The 12598-nt window shown below is 36.9% G+C and overlaps 1 protein-coding gene across 1 annotated transcript; it reads right to left on the bottom strand.

The window, feature by feature from the left end:
- Positions 1-11912: 11912 nt before the first annotated feature.
- LOC112170605 lies at positions 11913-12383 on the bottom strand. Its single transcript, XM_024307951.1, has one exon. The coding sequence runs from the start codon at positions 12381-12383 to the stop codon at positions 11913-11915; it is 471 nt and encodes a 156-aa protein (XP_024163719.1).
- Positions 12384-12598: the final 215 nt, after the last annotated feature.

Here is a 12598-nt window from a genome sequence, read left to right on the forward strand (position 1 = left end):
TGATGGTAAATTGTTTGAGTTTAAGTTGAATTATATGTTTGATGTCATATGGAATAGGTAAAGTCTCTTTTGTTAATATTGACCTAAACCCTTTAAGGGCACCTAGTTCAGGTCCCTTAAGGTTGAGGGCGGCCTTTATTAACACTTGCATGTTGAACTATCTTCACTTTATCTAAGTAAGTATAGCCTATGTGAATTGGTGTCTAGAAAGGGGACAACGTCCATGACGGGTTTTGAATTCAGAAGTGCTATCAAATGGGCCTAAACCACTACGTGGGAGTAGCTTATGCCAAAAAGGATTCTACCTCTTGTGTTCGTCCTCCCCCACCTGGCCATTTCAGTAAGGTTGCCCAAAGGATTTGAAAGGAAACTTGTGTCTAGATGACTATACTTGGGCCATACTTCCAATGTGATGGATAACTTGTGGTTGAATTTGAATTCTTATAAGTTGCTTGATTTCACATTTCCACCCTTAAAATTGTAAAAACCTGTTTTATAATTACACCATACTTGAAAATTTTTGTGTTATACATATACTTATATGTGTACATTTGTCATGTGTGACGTTAACTTGTATAAAAATCTTAACTTGTATTTCTTTTATTGTATAGTTTACTAACTATTTAATTTTTAATGTTGTTCAGGATTTCCATGAATGTCCGAGCCTTCTAAAATCCCTAGTGCACGAGAGATTGAAGAAAGACTTAAACGTTGGAAGAATCCTTCACAACTTGAACCAAGAAGACCTTCTTCACCTTTGAGATTCAAACCGTACACATTCAACACTCATGGGAAGAGGATCTTGAATTCTTCAGAGGAATCCACATCACCTACACCTACTTCATCACCACCATCACTTACGCCATCACCACTTGTTTCGTCCAACTCACCATCACCCCAAATCACACCACCTCTCTCACCTACACCATCCCCTACGCCACCCTCTGAAGAAGAAATGGCCGGTCTTGGAGGCAATAATGAAGTTAACCAGAGTATCAAGGACCTCTCTACATCCACTGTTGAAGGAGGGCTTCTTCTTTCCATTGTTTTCCCAGCTGCTGCAGAGGGCAAGTCTGCCAACTTTGAGTTTAAGGGTGGACTTCTTCATCGTATACCTACTTTCCATGGACTACCCATGGAGGATCCTAATAAGCATTTGAAGGAGTTTCAATTTGTTATTGGAAGTATGACGCCACCTGAGGTAGATGAGAAGATTTTCAAGCTGAAGACATTCCCCTTTTCCTTAGCTGATAGAGCCAAAGATTCGTTATATGAACTTCCAGATGGACATGTCACTTCTTGGGACGCCATGATGAAGGCATTCCATGATAAACTCTTCCCTGCTTCAAGAGTTATAACTATGAGGAAGAAGATCACTGGGATTCAATAGGCTGAAGATGAGCCATACCATGCATGCTACGAAAGGTTTAAATCCCTTTTGGCGCAATGTCCCCAATACAAGTTCAAGGATGAAAGCCTCTTGCAATACTTTTATGAGGGTTTGCTCTATCTTGAACGCCAAATGTTAGATGCTGCTAGTGGAGGTACTTTTGTGGGCAAAACTCCAGCTCAAGGAAAGGCGTTGATTGCTAATAGGGCTGCCAATGCTCAACAATATGAGGGCATTAGGACCACATCTCGCCAAGTGAAGGAAATGTCTCTCAACTCGGATATCAATGCTAGGTTGGACAAGCTTACTTCTCGTGTCTCAAGTTTTAACGCCACAGGTACAAGGAGTGGTGCAAGTTTGTGGGGTATGCTCTACTCAAGGGCACGTGACTGATCAATGTCCCCAATTGATAGAGAATGGTGGATGGGAAAGTGCTAACTACTTAGGCTACGTTTGGGGGGGGGCTTTTTTGCTCCCCCGCTTATAAGCACCTCGACATCTCGCGTTTGGTAAACTAACTTCTCCTCTACTTTTTCCAGAAGCCAGCGCTTCTTTGATGGAATAGTCAAAGTCGCCAGTGCCCTGCTTTTAGAAGCAGGAGATGGCTTTTGTCACTGTAGCGGTGATTACTGTAGTTTAATGAACTTTTGGAAATACTGATTTCTATCCTCTCTTTGTTTCAGTAATTACACAATGCCATGATACCCTTCTCTTCCGTGTTCAATTCGAAGCCTCACACAGCGCCGCAGTGAACACACACATAATCTCTCTCGCTGACTGCCTTCACCTCGCCTCTCATCTGTGTTTGAAATTGAAGCCTCAATCCTTAATTGCTGGCTGCTGGGCAATTTGATTCACAGTTAGTATCTATTTCAGTTTCAATTTCTTTGAAAAAGAGGTATTATAGGTTGATTTAGGTTTCAATTTCAGTTTTGTATCTATTATAGGTTGATTTCAGTTTCAATTTCAGTTTTGTATCTATTACAGTTTCAATTCATGTAATTGGGTACTGAATCAATGGTGGTTTAGGTTGATTTGGGACTGTGATTTTGGTTCATTCACAATGATCAGGGGAAAAGGGATATGGCTCACTCTGCTTTCTCTACGTTTTGGATAGGTTACTACGTTTTGGGTACTGATCTCAACATGATGGTTATGCAACAGTTATAGATTGGAATTATGTTTCTCTCTGTGTTGCAAGATTAGATTCAGAATTATAGATTGGAATTTACACTCTATTCTCACTCTCTGCAGCAATATTTATATGTAATGTATGGTTATTTGAGTTAAAGACTGTTATTTGGGTTTAGGACCAGATTATTAATTTGCTGCGAGAGTGAATGAGAAAAGATTAGGACATAATGTGTAATATGATTTATACACACAGATATGTGATGTGATGGTTAACTTGTGGATCATTGAAGAGACCATGTATATGAGATGAGTGAAAAGGAAATCAACATATTTTTGTAGAAGGCTTTACTTGTTAGACTAGAAATGTGGATCGTAAGCTCGAAACAATACCATTCTTTTGGTTCTTTCTTTTCACAGGAAGCATCTTTAAGAACTCCAAACTTTTGAGTTCTTATCAAGTTCCACTAGTGCGGAATTTTGACATCCAGAGATCACAGTTAGTGCCATCAGTAATAGGTATCATTCTGAGGAGTTTTCTATTTTTTGTATGATGGTGGTGGGGGTGGACTTTAACTAGAATTCAAATAAGTTTACAATCTCAGAGAAGTTTTGTAAGGATTTAGTGTCACATTCTTATCAAGTTTATGAACATTATGCGAGAATGTGGATACCATTTTTGGCACTATATATACATGCCTTTGGTTGTGCTTGTTCCTTCATTTTGTAGTTCTCTTGATAATATTGCATTCACTGCAGAGGCAAGTAGTAAGAACCAAAAGTGTTGAATACATGCCATTTACTTTGTCTTTATTCCTAACACTTTGTGCTATCATGTGGTTCTTCTACAGACTTTTCACAAAGGATTACTAAATTGAAGTAAGTGGTATAATTACCATCTCTTTTTCGATTTGTTTCTTTATCTGATGCTACTTAAGATGTCATTATTGTTAATTAAAGAAAACCTAGCTAGCTACTAATCAACCTGAGATGGTTACCATACTGTAGTGAAGGATTGAATGATTGAATCTTTGTGAATGTGAATGAGTGATTTTTGTATGAAGTAGCTTTGATCATTAACATAGTAATGTCCTTGAGATAAAGGCAAATAGCAAGTAGTGTCCTTTGATCATTATTGCTTGTTCTGTACTGGCGATAGGGATATCTTGTTCTGTGGACAATGAGTTGTTAGGAAATAATACATTTCTGGATAAAGGTAATGAACAGCCTGGCTAGTTACATGCAGACCTTGTTTTTGTGATTGATGAGAAGCCCCATGACGTTTACAAGAGAGGTAGCAGTTTACAAGACCTTGTTTATATTCTAGGCTATAGTGGTGTAAGCTGTATTTTTATCTGTCAAGCTGCACTATTAGAAATGCTGGCAGTTTGAATAAGTGTTGTTTCAATATGTTTGATATATTATATTGACTCTACTCAATGATCCCACTCCATTCTTTGTTGTATATTACATCCATAAATTCAAAATGTAACTTCTTGTTCTTGGTATTTTCTTGATGAACACAATTTTTCCTGTTATACCAGTTCGCCTCAAACATAAACACGATTAACTGTAAAGCTTCATACTTTGAGACAATTGAAGTTGCATCTCAGGAACAATTTTTTTTTTATGACAGAAAAAAGATTACAGAACGAAACCACAAGAGACACCCCTTCCCAGCTGATCCAGATGGAACGCTGGGGACACAGAAAGGAGAATACAAGAAAACCAAACCTTAGGATTTACATGATTTTAGGCAAAAGAGGCCAAATGATCTGCAACAAAGTTCGCTTCTCGGTAAATATGCCTAAAGATAATAGACTGAAAAGTAGAAGCCAGCCTTTTGATGTCTCTGACCAGCACTTGAATTCTCCAAGGAATATCAGTTTTTCTAGAAAGACAATCTATCAACAACTTTGAATCGCCTTCAACAATAACTTTCGATAAATTCTGCAACTGAGAAAGTTAATGATTACTTTGCCATTACTCAAAGCATATAACATAACCAAATATTATAATGAGACAACGACAACTTCATTTTGGTCTCAGAAATATTCAACCACATTCTTGGTTTTGTTTTAAGGTAAAAAATGCATTCGTGTCCAAATTAGTCATTATGATATTTTTTGTGGTTATTTGATGACTTGATGCCAATCAGAAGTCAATTTTATTAATGTTACTAATATATTTGTACAACTTATTTTTAAAATTGTCTAATATATTATATGGTCACCATGATTTATAAAAATTGAAAGTTAACAAAAATTTATAAGGACATAATAAAGATTAAAAATGATAACAAGAGCAATTGAACAACATTGTATTACCAAACAATCAAGGCAAAATAATCTTTCATGTCCAAATTGGTCATTCCACAAACAAAAAGCACAAGCCAGTTTTGAGTTTACCAAACACTTTGCCACTGCTTTTGCTACTGATATATAGCACTTATAAAAAGCCAGTTTACCAAACACTTAGCTGCTTTGCTTTTCAGCTACTTATTCTAAAAAATAAGCAGAAGCCAGCTTTTCTTAAAAGCACAGCCATACCAAACACACCCTTAGGGTTTCAGAACCAGAATCAAGGGCAAGCACATCCTAGGAATGACCCTTTCTCCAACACCTACAACTAGGGCTGTCACTCGGTCGGTTCGAATCGGTTATAGGTATTACCAACTTCAAAACCAAAGCTTTCAGTTTCAAAATTGAGTTACCAATTACCAACCAAAATTTTCGGTTTTTAATCATATCTACCAAATTCGGTATTTCGGTTTTCGGTATTACCAACTTTAAAACAACTAGTTCTTTTTAATGTAAATTAGAATGAACAATACTAGGTTTTTTAATTTTATAGTAGTAAACTTTGTATTCATCTACTTATTATAGCTTTCTTTTGTACATATGACATCAACTTTTAGCCATTTTCAATAAAACTTGGTTATTTAACCATCTTTGACCAGATTTCTTAAAATACTTGTACTATTAATGTAGTATATATAGTGATGTTCATACGATTATGAATGTTTATTTCTTAATATACATGTATGTATATTGAAAACTATTGTATATAAAACTAATATTTAGATAATCGGTAGATTCGGTATTTACCAAAACCAAACCAACTTTTTCAGTAATTTTCGATTTCGGTTTTATCGGTCTCGATTACCAAGAAGTCGGTTTACCAAACTTAAAATATCGGTTGGTATTCGGTCGGTTTGGTAATTACCAAACCAAGTGGCAGCCCTTTCTTCAACTCAGGATGGAGGGATCACCCTAACTATAGGTGGAGGGATAATGATAATGTCCAAAATGACAATCAGAACACCTACAACAGAGGACCTCAGGGAGCGTTCTATCAACGACCTCAAGCCCCTCCTCAAGCTTAAGGAATGTCCCCAAATTATGACAAGATCATTGAGACGCTTAACTCTTCAACTCAAGCTTTGATTCAAGGGCAACAGAACTATGGAAAGGATATAGCGGATCTCAAGAAGCAAATGAGACAAGTGGTGGACTTCATGACCAAGTTCCATGAACAAGGGAAGCTTCCAAGCAACGCCATTCCAAACCCTAAAGGAGGCTTTGAAGGCACCAACAATTGGGGAGCAAGGAAGGCCACGTCTAGGCTGAGAAGAGGTTAAAACCAAGCGCTACATTGGGAGGCACCCCAAAAATCAGATTTGATCTCTTATCTTACTCGTTATTTTTCCTTTTAATTTTCGTTAGTCTTTATTTTTGGAACAATTCATTTGGCTAATAATTTTGTAATTTTTGGCGCTGTTCAATTTTTGGTTATTCAATAAAGTGGTTCGTTGATTATCCCTTATATGCTTATTTTGTGCTTTGCATGCTTTGAATTGTTTTACATTGAGGACAATATATGATTTAAGTGTGGGGGGAAGGTTAACGTTAACTTTATTTGTTTTTAGGTTGTTAGTAAAAATATAATTGAAAAAAAAATTGCAAAAATCGGAAAACCAAAGAAAAAATTATAAAGTGTCGTAAAAAAAAAAAAAAAAAAAAGAGTTTTAGGTTTCTTTTATTTGAGCCGAAATTGTTTTTGGTTTTTGTTTGAGTCTTTTGTTTTGTTTGTGAGTCTTAAGGTCACCCTTTCAACTGTCGAGGATAAGCTTATATCTCTGAAATCATGGCTAAAAGATGATCACAATATTGAGATGAAGTTGTTATTTAGCTTATATCTCTGAAATCATGGCTAAAAGATGATCACAATATTGAGATGAAGTTGTTATTTTTCTTTGGTTAAATGAGACTTATATGTGATATATAATTGTGTAGTGGATATGGATATGATAACATGGTACAGATTATGAGCATGCTAAAATGAGTTTTGATTCAAAATAGCCCATGTGAGAATTTGAGCCCATGTACCCTTTTTCTTTTGAGTGATAAACGATATATACTTAGTGTATATTCTTATTTTTCTTGGAGATGCTTAGTTGATCTCATTATCTTTCATTTGATTGATTACATGTCATAGCTCTTTAATGGACTAGAGAATGCTAGAATTCACTTTTATACTTGTCAAAACTTTTATCAATATATATCCCTGATTTCGGAAAGGATAAAGGCACCTGAGGATTTTACCACCATTGTCAAATAAGCTTGTGTCCCTATTTTGTGTACACATGTGTGCACTATCCCCTAGTTTAACCCCTTTGAGCCTACATTAAGCCTTTTCTTTCAATACCCTAAAAATGATTAACCCTAAACCTTAGTATAGTTACATCCATACCCTTTGTTCTAAAGACTTAGTGGAACTATTTTTGAGACTTTGCAAAGGAAGAAGGCATGAAGATTGAAGATTGAGAAGAGGTGAAAGTTCAAGTGTGGGGGTATAATTGTCCATGGGAATTATTTTGTAATGGTATGCTGTGTTACTCTATAAAAAAGAAAAAAGAAAAAAAAGAGAGAGAAAAAAAAATATGTATGTAAACGGCTTTGGGTTGAAAAGTTTGAGTTTTTATGGACTTTTGTATTTTTACATTGAGGATTTGAAGTCTAGAATGAAGTAGAGCCCCGACAAGATGAAATTAGGCCTTTTATGATACCTCTATGGAGCTTTGACGTTGATGATGCCTTGGTGACTACAAGAAGGCATTTTCAAGAGCTCTACTTTGTTTTTAGGACACTTTTGTGATTTTGTTATTCCTTCGTTTCTATTAACCTTAAGCATTGGCCCCATTATAACCCTTTTATAAGACCTTTTTGATACTTAAAATGGGATAGCCTTTGATCTGTGGAGATGAGTTATGATTGTTGAACTTATGGCTTGGGTTCATTTGTGCATGTAATTGATATCTTTCATGAGATCTTTTGAAAAAAAAAATTGATATATGTGCTTTTCGTTTCTTATATGTGAGCTTTTTTTTTGAACAAAAATATATATCATCTCTCACATATACTTGTGTGAATAAGAAGGTTTTAAGCATTAACCTTGAATTCTGAGAGAAGAAAGAGTGTATATCTTGTAAGGTGAATCATTACTTGTATATGCATGCTAAGCTCCAACCAGTCACCATTGTTTCTCCTAAGTCCTACATGTTTATATGTTGTGTATATGTTTTATTTAACTCTCAGAAAATACGTGATTAAGTCTTGGTTGAGTGTTATTCTTGGTGACATGTAAGTATGAGATTTTTGAGACAAAATGTTGAGGGGTATTAGAGTCTTTTTGTTTGAGTTTTTGTTTTTAATTTTCGTTGGTTTTTTATTTTCCATACTTAGTTAAATTTTTGTTTTGAGTCTTGTAATTTTCGTGAGTCTAGGTTTAGTTCTTGTTTTGTGTGATTTTGCTAAGGGACTAGCAAATGCTAAGTGTGGGGGTGTTTGATGAGACTAATATTTGCTATATTTTTAGGGCATTTCCCTCTACATTTTACTTAGTTATTTCCTTAATAATATCATTTCTAACTTATTTTGTGTTTTTAGGTAGTTTTGAGTCTGGAAATGCAAGGCAAGGAGGAAATGGCGCATAAATGACAAGAAATGGAGAAATGAAGTTTTCCCAGTTCGACCAGGAACAGGAATCCCAGTTGAAGTAGGAATCCTAAGTCAACTAGGAGTGAGCTCGGAAAAATGATGTTCGGAAATGAGAAATGGAAGAGTCCCAGTTGGACTAGGAAACTTGATCACATTAGGAGTCCTGATGCTGCTAGGAGACTTGGGAAGACTAGGAGATGCTATGTCTTCAAGATGACTCAAGATAGTTCAAGAATGTTCTAGAATGCATAAGAATTTCGACACAATTGAAGAGTGGGCTTTAAAATTGTCTAATTGAAGAAGCCTGGCCCAAAGATTGAAGCATGTGACTTGCACATGAGTCTCTAGATCCTTCTTGACATCTTGGAGGAATTCTTGGCCCATTTGGTTTGCTTTTTCTGTGAGAAATAAAAGAAAATACAAGAGAATTTCGGCAAAGTCCAAATAAGGAGAGTTCTGGAGAAAATCTACTTCGTGTGAATTATGGAAAGGAAAATAAAAGGAATAAATATTGAATTACGGTTCCTAATTCCATGGAGGCCGAAATATGGTCTAGGTTCATAGGAGATTTCGGCAATGACTAAGGTGACTTGTTCTCCACTTCTGAAAGAATATTTTCATTGGTCGAATGATGTCACAAGAAGAGAATTCCTAGGAAACTCCAGCCTATGCCGTGCACTATATAAGGGACCATTGTGAAGACATTCAACACACCACAAAATTCAGAACCAAAAGCCACAAACACTCCCCTTTCTCCTCCAAAGTTTCGGCAATCTTCACAATCTTCAAAGTTCAAGGCCGTGAGCATCCATTCTTCTATTCAAGCATCCTTGCCGTGAGCCATCATCCATTCCACCACCTTTTGAAGCTTCTTGCGTCCTTGAAGATCAAAAAGTGTAACCATGAACACCATACTTTGTTTTCGGTTTTGGATTGTAAAACTATTTTGGGTTTTCTATAAATTGCGATTTGGTTTTCTATTTTGGTTTTGTGATTTGCGATTTCTATGGTGGATGAAAGATTGATTTTAGATATGTAATTTTTGAATATTATGAAGCATGTTTTAGGTTTTAGGTTTTTAAATCTGAAAATTGCGATTTGAATATATGTTTGCATGATTGTTAATTTCGAACTTCAATCCCATCTTTTATGTGTTAATTGATCTTTGGATGCATACTTTGATCGATAAACATGTAATTGAATCCATATTAAGATGCTAGCGTTCTAGGTCTTGATTATTAAAGTGGAAAACCTATAATTACTTAGGTAAATTAATAATGAGTCTTGCATGCTTGATTAGCGTTCTAACTTATGTTCTTGGCTTGAATTAATATATTGATCAAACTTCCATTATGCTTAATGCGTTGATTGTGTTTTTGTTAGTGATTAGTTATCACTAGTAATTGCATGCTTAATAGGGTTAACTATGGTGCGTTCATGTAGTTAATTTAATTAAAGGAAGTAAAAAAAACTTTGTATGCGTTCATCTTTATTCTTGATTGATTCTATGCTATGACATATTTTGATTCGTGATTTGATGTTTGAAACCTTGCCAACGTGTTAATAGTGGTTAATTCAATCTAAATTCGTTCCATTCATTAAATCTATATTTATTCTGTGTTTTGATGTGTCACATGTACATAATTAGTTGTTAAATTAGAAAATAAAAAATCCTAAATCCCATTATCTTGTGTGAATCGTAAATAATGTATATAATATATAGTTCGTTTTGTCTAACGTTTTATTTTTCAGGAATTAATATATTGATAGGGTTTTAAATTGAGCACTCACTTTTGTGCAGGTCAAACCTCAACCTTTCAAACATAAACAGAGAAAGTTCAAATACAAAGATTAAATAATTTCCCAATATCCTCATGCAAAAGCACCCAATTCGAAACCAAATCCTCCAGAAAAGCTTTCGAGTCGTCTGATGCCGGCGGTTGCTCCTCTTCGGCATCTTCCACGGCGCTCTTCTTCAATTTCAGCATCACCGGAAGCTTCAATGCACGTCCCAGATCGGACCGGTTGACCAGAATCCTAAGCTTGTTGATGCAGCTACATCGCTGCTGGGAGTTGAAGTTGAAGATCAATTGGGCGAGAAGATCAGCTCTAATGCTCCGATCGAAGGTTATGGCGGTCCGTCTCTGAGGAGATCGGACGGGCAAGGTGCAGAATCTCCAGCTTCTTCTGAGTGGCTTTTGGATTCCTACCCATCTTCTTGCGTTTCTTGCGAGTGAAGGTTATGGCGGTCCGGCTCCGAGGAGATCGGACGGGGAAGGCGTCGGGGTTGTCTTGGTTTGAGTCCCGTTGAGGCTTCATTTGTAGTTCTGGAGGGGGTTGTAGGGTGAGTGTTTCAAATTGGGAATTAGGGTTCTGTGGCTCCTCCTCCTCTTCAACTTGGGTCATAGTCTGTCAAAACAAAAAAAATATTGAAAAGAATAGAGATGGAGGAAGTCAAGGTTAAAATAGGTATTTACTCTTAAAATGGGACCCACCAAGCTGAGTTAGCGTCAAAGAATTAGCCACGTCAGCCACTTAATGGCACAAGTTAACATAATGGACCTATTGGGTGAGAAATTGAGTATAAGGAGTAAACATGTCAAATTAGAAGGTGAGGGACTGAAGTATTTTTTCAGTAAAAGTTCAGGGAGTAAATAGTATTTAACCCTTGAATTAAAGATCCAAGCATAACCAAATTATATAAAACCAATATTCCAAAAATCACCAAAGATAATCCAAAAAAATAGAAAGCATTATTCATAACAATAATATAGATATGGCACAAGTGCCTATTATGTCCATGTCCTCGAGTTTCAATCCACGATGTATCCATTGGCTGCTTGGAAATCAGTAATCTCCAAGGTGGTATCCATAGGAACTGACTCTTCCACAAGGTTGGCCTCTCGAGTTCTTAGTCTGGCGTGATACTCTCCTATCTGTTCATTTGTTGCATGGCAGGTGCGGGACCAATGGTCAATGCCTCCACATCTATAACATAGATTATGCTGATTCTGAGGGCGATAATCCGGGCTAGCATTCTCTCTAATTTGAGCCTGTTGGACCTTGGCATTTCGGTTTCCACCACGTGGGCCTTGTCCACATCCTCCTCAACCCCTTGGGCCATTGCCTGGGTGGTCACGGTCATATGGGCCATTTCTGGGCCCATTTCTCCTTCCATGTCTCATATGTTCAGACCTTCTTCCCTTTTCACGGCCCCGGTTCCTCCTTGCACGGTTATTTTCGTGATGGGCAATAACATTTGCTTCAGGCAAAGGAACTGCTCTGGTACCGATGGGCCTTGCTTGATCATTCCTCAAAAGTAGGTCATTGTTCTTTTCAGCGAGTAACAAGACGGTGACCAATTCTGAGAATCTAGCAAAGTTTCTCTCCCTCTATTGTTGCTGCAGGACCATACATGAAGGAGGGAAGGTGGAGAAAGTTTTCTCCAATAGGTCAGCTTCTATGAGCTCTTCTCCACAGAATTTTAGGAGTGACCGAACCCGGCAGATTTCAAAGTTATACTCATTGACAGTCTTGAAATCCTGAAAACGTATGTTCTGCCAGTCGTGCCTTGCTTCCGACAAGTAAATGGTCCTCTGATGGTTGAATCGCTCTTCTAGAGCGACCCAAAGAGACCGTGGGTCCTCTTCAGCTAAATATTCCACCTTGAGTGCTTCCTCCATATGCTTCCTGATGAAAATCATAGCCCTTGCCTTCATATCTTCATGGGTGATGTTGTCAGCAATAATCGTTGATCTCATCTTATTTGTAGTTAGATGAAGCTTGACATCCTGGGTCCACTTGAGGTAGTTCCTTCTGGAAACTTCCAAAGCAACAAAGTCAAGCTTGTTGAGATTTGACATTCTCTACAAGGATTCAAAGGATAATAGTTAGTGCTATGGGTAATAATTTCCATAAGCAATCAATAAGAACTTCTGGTTCTATAACATGGTATGAAAAATCAGATTAAACATGTATGGTGAATTCATGGATGATACTTCAAGTATACTCACATGAGCATTTGCCAAGCATAATTAGTTATAATGAGCCACGCTCATACTACCGCCAGTGGTACCAA

This window comes from Rosa chinensis, chromosome 6, assembly GCF_002994745.2.
Source record: "Rosa chinensis cultivar Old Blush chromosome 6, RchiOBHm-V2, whole genome shotgun sequence".
In the NCBI taxonomy this organism is placed as follows: Eukaryota; Viridiplantae; Streptophyta; class Magnoliopsida; order Rosales; family Rosaceae; genus Rosa; species Rosa chinensis.

Coding starts and splice junctions, on each gene's coding strand:
- LOC112170605 (XM_024307951.1), bottom strand. CDS start 12,383: ATGTCAAATCTCAACAAGCTTGACTTTGTTGCTTTGGAAGTTTCCAGA.